Source organism: Macaca mulatta, chromosome 3 (assembly GCF_049350105.2).
Source record: "Macaca mulatta isolate MMU2019108-1 chromosome 3, T2T-MMU8v2.0, whole genome shotgun sequence".
NCBI lineage: Eukaryota > Metazoa > Chordata > Mammalia > Primates > Cercopithecidae > Macaca > Macaca mulatta.
In genome coordinates, this window is record NC_133408.1 from 90,474,701 (window position 1) to 90,488,385 (window position 13,685).

Consider the following 13,685-nt stretch of genomic DNA (forward strand, 5'->3'; position numbering starts at 1 on the left):
ACAGTACAGTCACCTCGCCCGACTCAAATGAAGAGAAAATTATCTGGCCCCAAATGTCAAAAGTGTTGGGGGTGAGAAAACCTGCAGTTCAGGGGAGCGTTGAGTGTGAGAAGAAGGATTAGGATGGAGCCCCAGAGAGCTCCAGACATTTAAAGGATGGGCAGACAACAGGCACTTGAGGAGACCAAAAGGAATCACCAGAGAGAAGCCACTGAATAAGGCAACTTCCTGAGCCTTGTTAAATAAATGTAAGGCATGGAAAGAATGGACTGAATGCTGAAGTAGGGTGTTCTAGAATCACAGCCTCCCTGGAGGTCATGAAGAGGAGGGACAGTTGACAGGTTCTCCTGATGCATTCTTCCCTGCTGCCCCCTCTCTGTAGAACCACTAGAGACACTACCAATGGGCCGAATGGGGCAGGCACAGAGCTTTAGGAAGAAGGGGTCTTCATTTCCTCTTAAAAGGCATGCCTCTTGCTGTGCAGAAGCTCTTTAGTTTAATTAGATCCCATTTGTCAATTTTGGCTTTTGTTGCCATTGCTTTTGGTGTTTTAGACATGAAGTCCTTGCCCATGCCTATGTCCTGAATGGTATTACCTAGGTTTTCTTCTAGGGTTTTTATGGTATTAGGTCTAACATTTAAGTCTCTAATCCATCTTGAATTAATTTTTGTATAAGGAGTAAGGAAAGGATCCAGTTTCAGCTTTCTACTTATGGCTAGCCAGTTTTCCCAGCACCATTTATTAAATAGGGAATCCTTTCCCCATTTCTTGTTTTTCTCAGGTTTGTCAAAGATCAGATGGCTGTAGATGTGTGGTATTAAGAAACTACCATCAGAGTGAACAGGCAACCTACAGAATGGGAGAAAATTTTTGCAATGTACTCATGTGACAAAGGGCTAATATCCAGAACCTACAAAGAACTCAAACAAATTTACAAGAAAAAAACAAACAACCCCATCAAAAAGTGGGCAAAGGATATGAACAGACATTTCTCAAAAGAAGACATTCATACAGCCAACAGACACATGAAAAAATGCTCATCATCACTTGCCATCAGAGAAATGCAAATCAAAACCACAATGAGATACCATCTCACACCAGTTAGAATGGTAATCATTAAAAAGTCAGGGAACAGCAGGTGCTGGAGAGGATGTGGAGAAATAGGAACACTTTTACACTGCTGGTGAGATTGTAAACTACTTCAAACATTATGGAAAACAGTATGGCGATTCCTCAAGGATCTAGAACTAGAAGTACCATATGACCCAGCCATCCCATTTCTGGGTATATACCCAAAGGATTATAAGTCATGCTGCTATAAAGACACATGCACACTTATGTTTATTGTGGCACTATTCACAATAGCAAAGACTTGGAATCAACCCAAATGTCCATCAGTGACAGACTGGATTAAGAAAATGTGGCACATATACACCATGGAATACTATGCAGCCATTAAAAAGGATGAGTTTGTGTCCTTTGTAGGGATATGGATACAGCTGGAAACCATCATTCTTAGCAAACTATCGCAAGAACAGAAAACCAAACACCGCATGTTCTCACTCGTAGGTGGGAACTGAACAATGAGATCACTTGGACTCAGGAAGGGGAACATCACACACCGGGGCCTATCATGGGGAGCGGAGAGGGGGGAAGGATTGCACTGGGAGTTATACCTGATGTAAATGACGAGTTGATGGGTGCTGACGAGTTGATGATTGCAGCACAGCAACATGGCACAAGTATACATATGTAACAAACCTGCACGTTATGCACATGTACCCTAGAACTTAAAGTATAAAAAAAAAAAAAAAAAAAAAAAAAGGCATGCCTCAGAGAACATCAGGGAAGCCCACGAGACTTTGTGACTTGGTACTTACATAGTTAAACAGATGCAGCAGGCTCAAACTGGCTGCAGAAATTTGAGCCCTCTCCAAGTTTTCCCTGCTCAGACTCATAGGAAAAGTGTGGGGTAGTTCAGCTCTTTCTCTTGCTCGCCTGGTAGGAACCACAGCTGAAAATCTTTTTCGCTCAGTGAAGAGTTTAGGCTCATTGGAGTTTACTGCTAGAAATGGCTTGAGATGTCATCTCGGCTTTCCTCCTAATGTGATATTTTACTAGCCTGGCTTGGCATCTTTGGAGGTTGAGACCTGTTCCACAGGAAGTGGATTACCTTTCTAGAGTGGCTTGTCAGTGTAAGAACACTGTGGGCTTCCCCTAAATAAGAACCACTCTTTGGATGAATCCTGAAATGTATTTGTCTCATTTATCCTTTTCACTTACTATGTTTAATTCATGTTCCCTAATAAACAAGATAATGCATTTAAAGTTCTTAGCTCCATGTCTTGACCATTGTAAATTCCCAGTAGATGTCACTTGCGCTTGTTGTTTCCTCGGCTGTTTTAATCCTTAGTCTTCAGTTTTAATCCTCAGTCAAAACTAAACTAATTGTGTAGGTTTAAGCTTTGGAGAGAAAAATTGTGCCTTAAATTTAAGTTAAACTATGTTTTTAAAGATTAACATTCAGAGAACATGTTTCCATATTGCTGATGCCCTAAAAAATAGCATATACCAGAAGTCTTACCACCTGAAGATTGACATACATCAATCTTATATAAATAAAGCCTCCCTTTTCTGTGGATAGCTGAGCCAGCAATTGAACTTACTACCTCTTCCTAATGCAAATAAGATAAAAGAGAAAGCAAAGCATACATATTTGCATCCCATAGTACACAGCTTCTTAGCTTCTTACTCAACTCAAGCAACAGTCTCTGAGCACATCAAAAATCAAGATTTTAGGCTGCTGAGGTGGAAATCCTTTGGCATGAAGGATCAGAGATGGGGAGACCTTTCAGATTGTGGTGTCTAATGTTTTCTCCTGGGTTCCACTAATGCTGGAGAGGGGAACAGGGAGTTAGAAGGAAGAGGGAATGTTGGAAGACATTTCCCAAGCTGGAAGATGCTAGCACACCTTCCCCCAGTTCTATTAAGTTCCTGGAGCAGAAACAAACCAAGTGTTATACTGGAAAAATTTCGGCCCAAACTGTCTACTAGCAACAACAGCAACAACAACAACAAACCACACTCCACACAACTAAGGGCGGAGTGGGGTAATTTATACAATGTGTCCCTCCTATTCCGACATCCACTGCACTCTCCCCTGTCTCGCAGGACAGTGTCCCAACTGTCCTTAGCGCTCCTCATGCCGCCTACCGGAGAAAGCAAATATATTTCAGAATTAGAGGGCAGCAGAAGCTCCTATTTCCCCCCAACTTTATACTTGGAAAAACTCTAAGGCAGAGGGAGCAAAGTTCAGTTTTCACGCCAAAGAGTGTCTTTCTCTCTCTTGAAATTCTCTCCCGCACCCTCTTGTATCCGGTGTCGAAAACAACTGCCAGAGGTTCTTTTTCTTGGTCCGAAGAAAAACGACTGGCCAGACTAAAAAGGAGGGACTTCAGGGGGAAAGCAGGCTTCCAGCCCTGGGCTGTGGCCCAGAGGGGATGATGTCACCGCTTCTGCACCGAGGGGCCTGGGGGTGGGGCGGCCAAAGGGGAGCCCGCGCCGCGCCTGCAGCTGCCAAGGGAGCATTCCGAGCCCACGTCAGGGGAGGTGTCCGGATAAATAGGGTCCCGCAATGGCCGTGGCTGGCTGCGCTCCGAGCTGCGGAGTCCGGGACTGGAGCTGCCCGGGCGGGTTCGCGCTCCGAAGGCTGAGAACTGGCGCTGCTCGTGCCCTGTGTGCCAGACGGCCGAGATCCGCGCTCGGACCCGGCCGAGATCCCACTTTGCTACCGACTGGAGTTTGGGGGAAGAAACTCTCCTGCGCCCCAGAGGATTTCCTCCTCAGCGAAGGGACAGCTAAAGACGAAGGTGGCAGGAAGAGAAGGGCGCTTTCTGTCTGCCAGGGTCGCAGCGCGGGAGGGCAGTGCCATGTTCCTTTCCATCCTGGTGGCGCTGTGCCTGTGGCTGCACCTGGCGCTGGGCGTGCGCGGCGCGCCCTGCGAGGCGGTGCGCATCCCTATGTGCCGGCACATGCCCTGGAACATCACGCGGATGCCCAACCACCTGCACCACAGCACACAGGAGAACGCCATCCTGGCCATCGAGCAGTACGAGGAGCTGGTGGACGTGAACTGCAGCTCCGTGCTGCGCTTCTTCCTCTGTGCCATGTACGCGCCCATCTGCACCCTGGAGTTCCTGCACGACCCCATCAAGCCGTGCAAGTCGGTGTGCCAACGCGCGCGCGACGACTGCGAGCCCCTCATGAAGATGTACAACCACAGCTGGCCCGAAAGCCTGGCCTGCGATGAGTTGCCCGTCTATGACCGTGGTGTGTGCATCTCGCCTGAAGCCATCGTTACGGACCTCCCGGAGGGTGAGACCGGAGGAAGGATGGGGGGAGGCGAGGAGGCACCCGGGGCTGTGGCTGCCACTTGAGAACTAGGCGGCCACACTTAAGGCTGCTGGGGGCTTCTGAGGCTTGTAGGAGGTGGGAAGAAATGGGGGAAACATTTTCTTCAGAAAAAGTCTGGTTTCCCCCGTAGGAATTTTAGAAGCTAGCGAAGGGCGCTGTACTCCTTAAGGAAAAAAAAAAAAATTTGCTTACAAAGGGAGCCTTCGACGATGTTTGCATTTACAGTAGTAACAGAAATGATAATAGCAGTAAACAGGTGTTGCTAGGTGTCTGAGCAAGTGTTAAACACATTACACGTTATTCACTCATTTAATGCCCAAAATAGTCTCTCCAGGCAGGTGTCAATACTCGTTCCATTTAGTGCTACTTCTTAAAAAGTTTTTTTCTGAAAAAGCAGTAATGGTCATTGCTTCCCACCAGGAGTGAGATTTGTAATTGCAGTTTCCCTGGAAAATTGTGAGGTCTGTTTCATGGTCATTGACCCCGAGCCAACTACTGTGGCATTTTAGTTAACCCCATCCCTACTTCCACTTCCTTCTTTTTTCTTTGGTCATTTGACTGTTTTTCTAGGAAGAAGGAGAAGTTTAAATTCACTTCTTGAAATGAAACCTAGGAATATTTTTGCATTATTTTATCCAGGCTTTCTCTGACCCAGGTTACCCCACATTTAAAGACACTATGATATTGCTGTGCTGGAATCTCTGAACTTATTCCCAGAGCATTGCCCTAAACATGGAGGAGGAGTGGTTAAGTGAATGGGGTAAATGGAAACTCCTCTCTAGTTTAGAGTTTTAGGGGAAAAAACCACATATTTATTGTTTAAATTATATAAATAATAGAGGATTATGCTTGGTTTTGGTTATATACCTGTGAACTGTTTCTGCATTGCAAGATATGAGGTGGGGATTTGGAAATATTTTGGTTACTTTGATTAATATAAACTGTTAACTTGGAATATCGACATTTCAATATGACTTTGGGAGAGAGTGATATGATTTATCCAGTTGGGTTGTATATACCAGTGTATACCAGCGAGGTTAAATGGATATACATTCACATCAATTTGTGCTTGGATAGGCGAATATTCCCCCAGAGGATCTCTTTTCTAAGCCCTAGATATCATTATGAAAGGAGAAGTCAACAGTCACATGCCGTTTTTGCTATATAAATACATATTTTTTTTTAGATGGATCCTCACTGTGTTACCCAGGCTGGAGTGCAATGGCACAATCTCAGCTCACTGCAACCTTCGCCTCCCGGGTTCAAGTGATTCTCCTACCTCAGCCTCCCGAGTAGCCAGGATTACAGGTGTCCACCACCATGCCTGGCAAATGTTTGTATTTTTAGTAGAGACAGGGTTTTGCCATATTGGCCAGACTGGTCTCAAACTCCTGACCTCAGGTGATCCACCCATCTCAGCCTCCCAAAGTGCTGGGATTACAGGCGTGAGCCACCTCACCCGGCTCATTTTTACCATTAAGTACTATTCTTTTGTGATACTGTGTTAGTTTATATCTTCAGAGGGCTCCTTATACTAGCTGGGTGAATAGACAAAATCACCAACCATGCCCATGTGGCCCTGTTTGTGTTTCAGATGTTAAGTGGATAGACATCACACCAGACATGATGGTACAGGAAAGGCCTCTTGATGTTGACTGTAAACGCCTAAGCCCTGGTGAGTTCTTTCTTCTTGGATGTTCCCTCTACTTCTCCTCTCCAGAGTGATTTCTGTACTCTTTCCAACTTTCTGCCTCTTTTGCCTTTTTTAGATCGGTGCAAGTGTAAAAAGGTGAAGCCAACTTTGGCAACATATCTCAGCAAAAACTACAGCTATGGTAAGTCATCTGTTAAAGCCATTTACTTTTGAGACTCGGTTCATTACAAAGCTGGAATCTCAATACGGTTGCTGTCATTAAAGCTAGTCACAAAGTAAAGAAAACAAAAGGTTGACTGCTTTTCTAGTCGATTATGTGAATTCTATTAATATATGGCACAATAACAACTGCAAAATGTCTTGCTTTTCTGGATAAATCAAGTGCAAACAAAAGGAATGACCCAGGTGATAATAATTACATGCATCAGATTAAAAGTTTGACATCTTGATCCTCCTTGTCTTGGTAAGAAGTGCTGATCAGCCAGGATGGCACACCCCAACTGTTCTCTTCCTGAGGTTTTACTACTGCAGGAAGAATGGGAAAGTGATCCATGGATCTGATTATCTGTGAGTCGGAGAATTAAGGCCCATAGGCCCAGAGAATTAAGATCTGCCTGCATATCCTTTTACTTGTGAATAGCTACAAATATTTAACGTCTTAAAGAAATTGTGAAAAAAAATATTACTCACAAAATCCTATGGTTACGCGATTGAAATAGTTTAAATGCCCTCCTCTCTCTTACTTGAAAGAACCACTCAGCATTTTCTTCCAAGAATAAGTCAATCATGAAATTTGAAATGTTTTAAGTAATTTTAATTTCGCTATTGTCATCTGAAAGTAATTTTAATTAACATATGTTCTTTTTCAATTCAAAAAGAAATGTAAAAGGCAGACATTTTAAAAGCGTCTGTTTGGGCTGGCTACCTTATATTTCATTGCATGTCTTAAATTATTTCTGCTGAAATAACATAAAGTGGTTTTAGGGAAAATGCTTATTTTGTTTGCTGACTTAGTTTTCATCTTGCAAATTGAAATTTTATATCAGTAAGAAACTTTAGGATATATATCAGACGTAAAAGTAGGAGGATCACAGAAACATAAAAATCTGAAAAAAATAAGCTCTTACAAAGCTATCAGATTTAAGGATGATATTTAGCCAATGTGGGTAATTCAGCAACAACAAAAAGTAGTTTATCTTTTCCTGTAGCTTTTTTTCTTAAAGCCTGCTCTATGTAGATACCATCCTAATCTGATTTACTTAGTCCCTCCTCTGCCAAGATCCGGCCTGAGATACTAATCTGTTGTTCTCTTGGGTGTTATGGCCTTGGAACGACCTTGATGAAGAAACCATTTTGTATTCAAGTCCTTTGGTGTCTTCATAAACTGGCTGCCTGAAATGGAATCCAAGACAGAGCCATATTAGGCTGATTACAACTCTATGGGAGGCAGTAATAACAAGAGACCACAGAAACCAGCATTTAAAACTTGGTCAGAGACAGTGACATTAACAGCCATCTGTAATAACAGTTCTATCTCTGCTCACCATGGGTCTACTTTGTCAGTCTGTGAAATTAAAAGTAGTCCTCAGAGACTCCCTCCACTTCAAAAATGTTATGACTAATAACTATCTCTGTAAAACAGAAGAAGCTGAAGCATCAGATGAGTGATGGAAGAAATGCAAACCTTAAGATGACTTCTGATGTGAAATATATGATCCTCACTTTGAATCACCACAGGGGCGAATACAAATACTGTGAATTTTTTACTGAGCTAAAGGCAGAGAAAGACTAAAACTTGCCTTTCCATTTGCTTTCCCATCTCACAGTATGCCCCAGAACATTTAAGACAATGTTGACAATATAGGACACCATCCATTTAGCATATGACTGTGTGGGCTTTTTGCCTGCACTCAGGCCGCTTGGACATAACCATAATTACAGGAGTGATTCTTTAAGAGAGGCTCAGAGGTTGGCATGAAGACACCATCCCTAGTTTTTCCCCAAAACCTTCAACAACACTTCTATCTATTTTTAAATTGCAGTTATTCATGCCAAAATAAAAGCTGTGCAGAGGAGTGGCTGTAATGAGGTCACAACGGTGGTGGATGTAAAAGAGATCTTCAAGTCCTCATCACCCATCCCTCGAACTCAAGTCCCGCTCATTACGAATTCTTCTTGCCAGTGTCCACACATCCTGCCCCATCAAGATGTTCTCATTATGTGTTACGAGTGGCGCTCAAGGTAGGCACAAAGAGGCAGAAGGAACTGTCTGCACACTGTTAGAAAAACCTCAATCTCAGTTAGCAGTCATGGTTTAAAAACATAACAAAAATATGCCAATGGCTTTTTTAAAAAAAAATTAGTTAAACAGATGCCTCTGTTTGAATAGCATGTATTCTAACTGTCAATTAATTCTTCACAGGATGAAGGAAAAATCAAAATATGAGTATTTAAATAGAGTCTTTAAAAATCCATTTCAAAATTCATTAAGTGATTTCAAAATTTATAGGCAAGTCAATTATTTTAAGGAAGAACAATTCTTTTCAAATCATTCAAACAATTTTAGAGTCACAAATACTAAATTCTTAAGGCCACTTTAATAGCTTACAGATCAAGTAAGTAGGCATCTGAGACTATAGTTCCGCATGTTTCCATATAAACACTTTACAATATTTGATAGAGTATTGCACACACACACACGCACACTTTAAGATGACTTCTGAATCAAATATGTGATTCTCAATTCAAACATCACAAGGCAAAGTATAAATAAATATGTATATGCTTCACACACACTCATACACACAAATTCTAGCTGGGTATATTTGTCTTCCTGGCCTCTCTTTCCTTCTTCTTATTTATTTATTTATATTTTTGGATATTGGTACATTACTTATAATATAAAGTCAAACTCTTGAGCCCAGCCTCCATGTTGGGCCCTGTAAGTTGATTGCAGTATACTCCTCCAGCAAAATCACTCAGTTTTACGTAACAAGTCATCCCTCCCATTCTCTGCTGTTAATGCTCATCTGTTTCTTCTATATAGATATAAACTAAGACTATTCCTCCGAAAAGAAACCAAAAACATTTTTGAGAACTAACTTCACTTTTCTGTATTCTGTCAGTACTTGGGTGCCCTCCTTGCAACATGGATATCACCGTGTGTTCTTGGTTTTAAAGCCAGACTCTGCTTGTATCTTGTCTCCCTAAAGAAGCAATCAGTGACTCTGGACTCATCGCTACCAAGGCGTTTGCATCTGCTGCAGTGCTAGAGATGTGGTTGGGGATACCAGGTTGCTAGTCATTACATTCTATCTGGAGAGGGGAATGGATTATAATCCATTCCAGTAAAAATATTTTTGGATAATTGGGATGTATGTCCTCACAAATGATTCTAATAAATTGGTAAGGGTATGTAAAGACGATTGTGAAAATAAGAGAGGAAATCTGCTTTATGAGACCTGCAAAACTGGTGTAAAGTTACACTTGTTAAAACCATGTGATGCAATAGTAGATGTAAAGATAAATAAAACGGAGGAAAAACTCTTGAAGCAGGTTTTGATGCACTTTATATTGTACTATACAATAACTTTCAAATGGATTAAATAGACAAATATTGTAAGAACTTAAAAAACAGGATAAAATTAGGTGACTAAATATATCTGAAAAGCAAAGTAATTTGTAAACATAAAAGTAATGTAAGAAATTACAAGGAAAAATATCAATACACATATTTGACCACATAATATTATACACATAAAAATCACAAATAATGATAGAAAAGCAAATAAAAATTGATAAACATAATTGAAAAAGATATGAAAAGATAGTAGTCTTATTAAAGAGTTCATAAAATTAATATTTAAACATTGAGACCACGATGTGGAAATATATGTACATAAATTTATATAGAGAAGTTCAAATAGTAACACAAATATAATACAAATAGTAAGTAAAGATTTAAAAAATTATCTCCTTGATTCTAAATCCAAATAAAAACAAGATTCCATTTTCACTTAATGCTTAATGTTAATGAATTGGATGAAAGTGCAACCATTTTGAAAACAACTTGGCACTATGCATTGAAAATCTTTTAAAAGAATACATACCCTTTGACTCAGTTATTCTATTTTAAAAATCTGTCCTAAGAAAATAATAAGCCAGTGCACACTACTGTATACAGGGTTATTCAATGCAATACTGGTAATCATAGCTAAGCAAAAGGGAATTCAGCAATAAAGAAATGGCTGGATATATTATGGATATCCATATTCATAACATTATATTATTAACATTAGATTTTTAAATTATTCTAATTACATCAGAAAATTTAGATCATAAAATGACAAAAGGAAATTTGCAGATCATCTAAATACACAATGTGGTCTAGTAAGTGTAATAAATATTGTTACAAGGAGGAATGAAAGGAAACACCAATAAAATTAAATGGTGGATATGTGGATTATGGGGCAAAAGGTTATTGAATAATTTTTTTACAATTTCTGTAATTTTAGCTTTTTACTTTTGCAATAAAAATCTGCTTACTAAGATAATTTGTTTTCAGGATGATGCTTCTTGAAAATTGCTTAGTTGAAAAGTGGAGAGATCAGCTTAGTAAAAGATCCATAGTAAGTATCATGAACAACACTGTGAAGATGGATGTAAGTGCGTATAAAATATTTCTTTAGAATTGGGGAATTCTTCCCATTGTTTCATCTTCAAGCTCTCATAAGAGCCAGCAATAGCGACAGTGTTTGTCTTTTGAATAGGCCGTTAAGAGTGTAGCTATTCTCACTCAGAATTTTTACCAGGAATCTGTCATTCAACTTCAAAGGTTGTGAAGTTGTGTTTGATACTAATGTACTGGTTATTTCCAAGTTAAATGAGCCTTTTGTTTCTTTATTACATGTAGTTGTTTTATTGAACCATGAGATCCTTGAGCAGACTTAATATCCATTGAGACTAAATCTGACATATATTTGGAAGGGTGGAAATATCTGATAATAAAACTTACCCTATCACTATACATAGCAGAATCTTTTCCTATATTTATAATAACTTAAGACTTTTGTCAAAAATCATACACAAAAAGTAATTGTTTTACAGTCAAATCTAGGATTTTTGTGGTAACATCATAGAAATATTGGTAATTCAATTACAGGAGTTAAATAATTTTTTGCCCAGAAATGTGAAATTACAACCCAATCTAAAGACATCAGGTAATTGGTTTGAAATTTTTAAAGCTTCCCTTCTCTGCAAAATATGTCCATATTCATTAAGAAGAATTTGTGTTTACAGGTTCACAAAACATATTGCTACTGCCTGTGCTCTCTTAGTTTGCACCAATGAAAAGTCCCAGGCAAGAGGAAAGTATATATTAACAATTGATTTATGGAGAATGTAGTTAGAATACAGCCTCCCCTAGTCAGTGTACTTCTGAATAAGAGAACCAAACACTATTGTGTTAAATCAGAGCCAAAAACTCATGAGCTGCTCAGAAGCATGCTTAGTTCTATTAGACAGGAAATTCTAGCAGGATTGGTTATCTGGTTTCCCGGACTACAGTAGATTAGAAGCATCAATACAGAAGGCAAGCAGACCGTGAGAACCTGAGCTTGCTGAGAAGAAAGCTTTCAATAATCAGAGCTGTGGGACCATTCACTTTTGCAGCATATTTTCCAATAAACTTCAGTAGGAGTTTGAAAATATCACCACATGATAGCAACATACCATAATGAGTTTATTAGTTTAGAATAGATTAGAATTGTGTTGTAGCACAGCGGGGACAATGTTTTTCTTTTCATTGCATTCCTACTGCATAGAATAATACCCAACTGATGACTGTGGTCAAACTTCTGGCTGAATGAAGTAGACTCTAACCAAGCAGGGACATCTGTGTTAATATAAAGCAATGTCAATTCAACTGGACTCACTTTTTTATTATTCCTTACTTGAGTTATTTAAAGAATAAACTTTTTGCTATCAGAGAGACTTGATTTTTCAGAATGACTCATTTCCCAATGGTTCTGGATAGCTAGCATGTTAGAGGATGACTAGGTGTAGAAGGGGCCTCTGTCTTCCTTTGGATGTGGGAGAATTAAGTGAACAAACCCCTGACTTCCCAGTGACGTGGGGTAAACTAATGCTAGTAGCCATGAAATAAGAGCCTTTTTAGAAGGCTTTGCACTATAGGAATGTTGCATTATGGGGCTAGTGGTCAAAAGTGCATGGGTGAGGGCCTCTGGCTCTGGAGTCAGGGTGGGTGAATTTGAATCCTGGCTCTGACATTTACTAGCTCTGTGGCCTGCAAATAACCTCTTTGTGCTTGTTTCCTGCCCCTGTCAATGGTGCTTATTTGGAAGGACTGTTGTTTCAATGAAATGAATGCATGTGAAAACTTCATCACACACTGAGCACTTTCTGAGTCACCTGGTACCTGATAAGGGCTTGACATAGGGTAGCTATTACAATTGTTACCGTCATTAGTCTATTACAGTGAAAAACTTGCCTTAATTTTCATATTAGCTGAGCACCATAAAGGGGTGAGATAATTTGATAGTCATGTTTACAAATTGCCTTTCAGCAGTGGGAAGAGAGGCTGCGGGAACAGCGGAGAACAATTCAGGACAAGAAGAAAACAGCTGGGCGCACCAGTCGTAGTAATCCCCCCAAACCAAAGGGAAAGCCTCCTGCTCCCAAACCAGCCAGCCCCAAGAAGAACATTAAAACTAGGAGTGCCCAGAAGAAAACAAACCCGAAAAAAGTGTGAGCTAACTAGTTTCCAAAACGGAGACTTCCAACTTCCTTACAGGATGAGGCTGGGCATTGCCTGGGACAACCTATGCAAGGCCATGTGCCCCTTGCCCTAACAACTCACTGCAGTGCTCTTCATAGACACATCTTGCAGCATTTTTCTTAATGCTATGCTTCAGTTTTTCTTTGTAAGCCATCACAAGCCATAGTGGTAGGTTTGCCCTTTGGTACAGAAGGTGAGTTAAAGCTGGTGGAAAAGGCTTATTGCATTGCATTCAGAGTAACCTGTGTGCATACTCTAGGAGAGCAGGGAAAATAATGCTTGTTACAATGTGACCTAATATGTGCATTGTAAAATAAATGCCATATTTCAAACAAAACACGTAATTTTTTACAGTATGTTTTATTACCATTTGATATCTGTTGTTACAATGTTAGTGATGTTTTAAAATGAGATTGAAAATCTAATGCTTCTAAGAAGGAACAGTAGTGGAATGAATGTCTAAAAGATCTTTATGTGCTTATGGTCTGTAGAAGGATTTTTGTGATGAAAGGGGATTTTTTGAAAAATCTAGAGAAGTAGCATATGGAAAATTATAATGTGTCTTTTTTACAATGACTTTTCAGCTCTGTTTTTAGCTAGAAACTCTAAAAACAAAAATAATAATAAAGAAAAATAAATAAAAAAGAGAGGCAGACAATGTCTGGATTCCTGTTTTTTGGTTACCTGATTTCATGATCATGATGCTTCTTGTCAACACCCTCTTAAGCAGCACCAGAAACAGTGAGTTTGTCTGTACCACTGGGAGTTAGGTACTAATTAGTTGGCTAATGCTCAAGTATTTTATACCCACAACAAGAGAG

At 39.9% G+C, this 13,685-nt stretch overlaps 1 protein-coding gene across 1 annotated transcript; it reads left to right on the top strand.

Annotated features, from left to right (window-relative positions):
* Positions 1 to 3,888: 3,888 nt before the first annotated feature.
* Positions 3,889 to 13,482, top strand: SFRP4 (secreted frizzled related protein 4). Its single transcript, NM_001032962.1, is given in 6 exon segments — positions 3,889 to 4,375; positions 6,009 to 6,089; positions 6,184 to 6,249; positions 8,111 to 8,309; positions 10,633 to 10,696; positions 12,652 to 13,482. Coding segments are annotated over 6 exon segments (1,041 nt in total). The 5' UTR covers positions 3,889 to 3,930; the 3' UTR covers positions 12,838 to 13,482.
* Positions 13,483 to 13,685: the final 203 nt, after the last annotated feature.